This window comes from Humulus lupulus, chromosome 9 (genome assembly GCF_963169125.1).
Source record: "Humulus lupulus chromosome 9, drHumLupu1.1, whole genome shotgun sequence".
Classification (NCBI taxonomy): domain Eukaryota; kingdom Viridiplantae; phylum Streptophyta; class Magnoliopsida; order Rosales; family Cannabaceae; genus Humulus; species Humulus lupulus.
In genome coordinates, this window is record NC_084801.1 from 139613729 (window position 1) to 139615025 (window position 1297).

Sequence of the window (1297 nt, forward strand, 5' to 3'; positions counted from 1 at the left end):
ACGCTTCCATAACTGCACCTACTTAGAGCATATGCCACTACGTTGGCCTTTCCTAGGTGCTATAGTATCTCGCAATCATAGTCATTTACAAGCTCCAACCACCTTCATTGAATCATGTTCAACTATTTCTGAGTGAACAAATACTTTAAACTCTTGTGGTCTATGTAGATTTTGCACTTCTCTCCATAAAAATGGTGCCTCCAAATCTTAAGAGCAAAAACCACGGTTGCCAACTCCATGTCATGAGTAAGGTACCTTTGCTCATACTTTTTCAGTTGCCTCGAGGCGTAGGCAACCACTTTATCTTCCAGCATCAATACACACCCCAATCATTTTTTAGAGGTGTCGCACTATACCACAAACTTCCATTCTTGTGTTGGCACATATAAAACTGGAGTGGATATCAACTTTTCTTTGAGGCATTGAGAACTCCCTTTGCATTTTTTGGTCCAAACAAACTTTTGTTGCTTGCGAGTTATATTCATCAAGGGTGTTGCAATCTTAGAAAATCCTTTGACAAATCTTCTGTAGTATCCTGCCAATCCCAAGAAACTTCTAACTTCAGATGCGTTCTTAGGTTGAGGCCAACCCTTCACAACCTCAATCTTGGCTGGATCCATCAAAACTCTGTCCTTTGACATGATATGGCCTAAGAAGGCTACTTTCTCCAACCATAATTCACACTTCTTAAACTTAGCAAATAATTGATGGTCTTGTAATCTCCTTAGTGTCAATCTTAGATGTTCTTCATGTTTTGCTTCAAATTTTGAGTATATGAGAATGTCGTCGATGAACACCATGTCAAAATTATCCAAAAAGTCCTTGAATACTCAATTCATCAAATCCATGAAGCCTGCTGGGGCGATAGTGAGTCCAAACGACATCAGAAAAATTCATATCGCCTGTACCGAGTCCTAAATGTAGTCTTAGGAATGTCTTCTTCCCTCACTTTCAAGTGATGGTACCCTAACCGTTGAGCAATCTTTGAGAACATTGTAGCTCCTTGTAATTGATCAAATAGGTGATCAGTTCATTGTAGAGGGTACTTGTTCTTAATTGTCACCTTTTTGAGCTCCCTGTAGTCTATGCACATACACATGCTCTCATCCTTCTTCTTTTCAAAAATAACTAGCATGCCCCAGGGAGAGTAGCTTGGCCTTATGAATCCTTTATCCAATAACTCTTGTGGTTGTGTCTTTAGGTCCGCTGGTGCCATTCGATGGGGTGCTTTAGAAATGGGCGATGTCTTTGGTTCGAGCTCAATCACAAACTCAATTTCTCGGTTTGGTGGCAAGCC

General features: G+C 40.5%; 1 protein-coding gene across 1 annotated transcript; it reads right to left on the reverse strand.

Moving 5' to 3' along the window:
• Positions 1-350: 350 nt before the first annotated feature.
• LOC133800101 (uncharacterized mitochondrial protein AtMg00860-like) lies at positions 351-800 on the reverse strand. Its single transcript, XM_062238074.1, has one exon. The coding sequence runs from the start codon at positions 798-800 to the stop codon at positions 351-353; it is 450 nt and encodes a 149-aa protein (XP_062094058.1).
• Positions 801-1297: the final 497 nt, after the last annotated feature.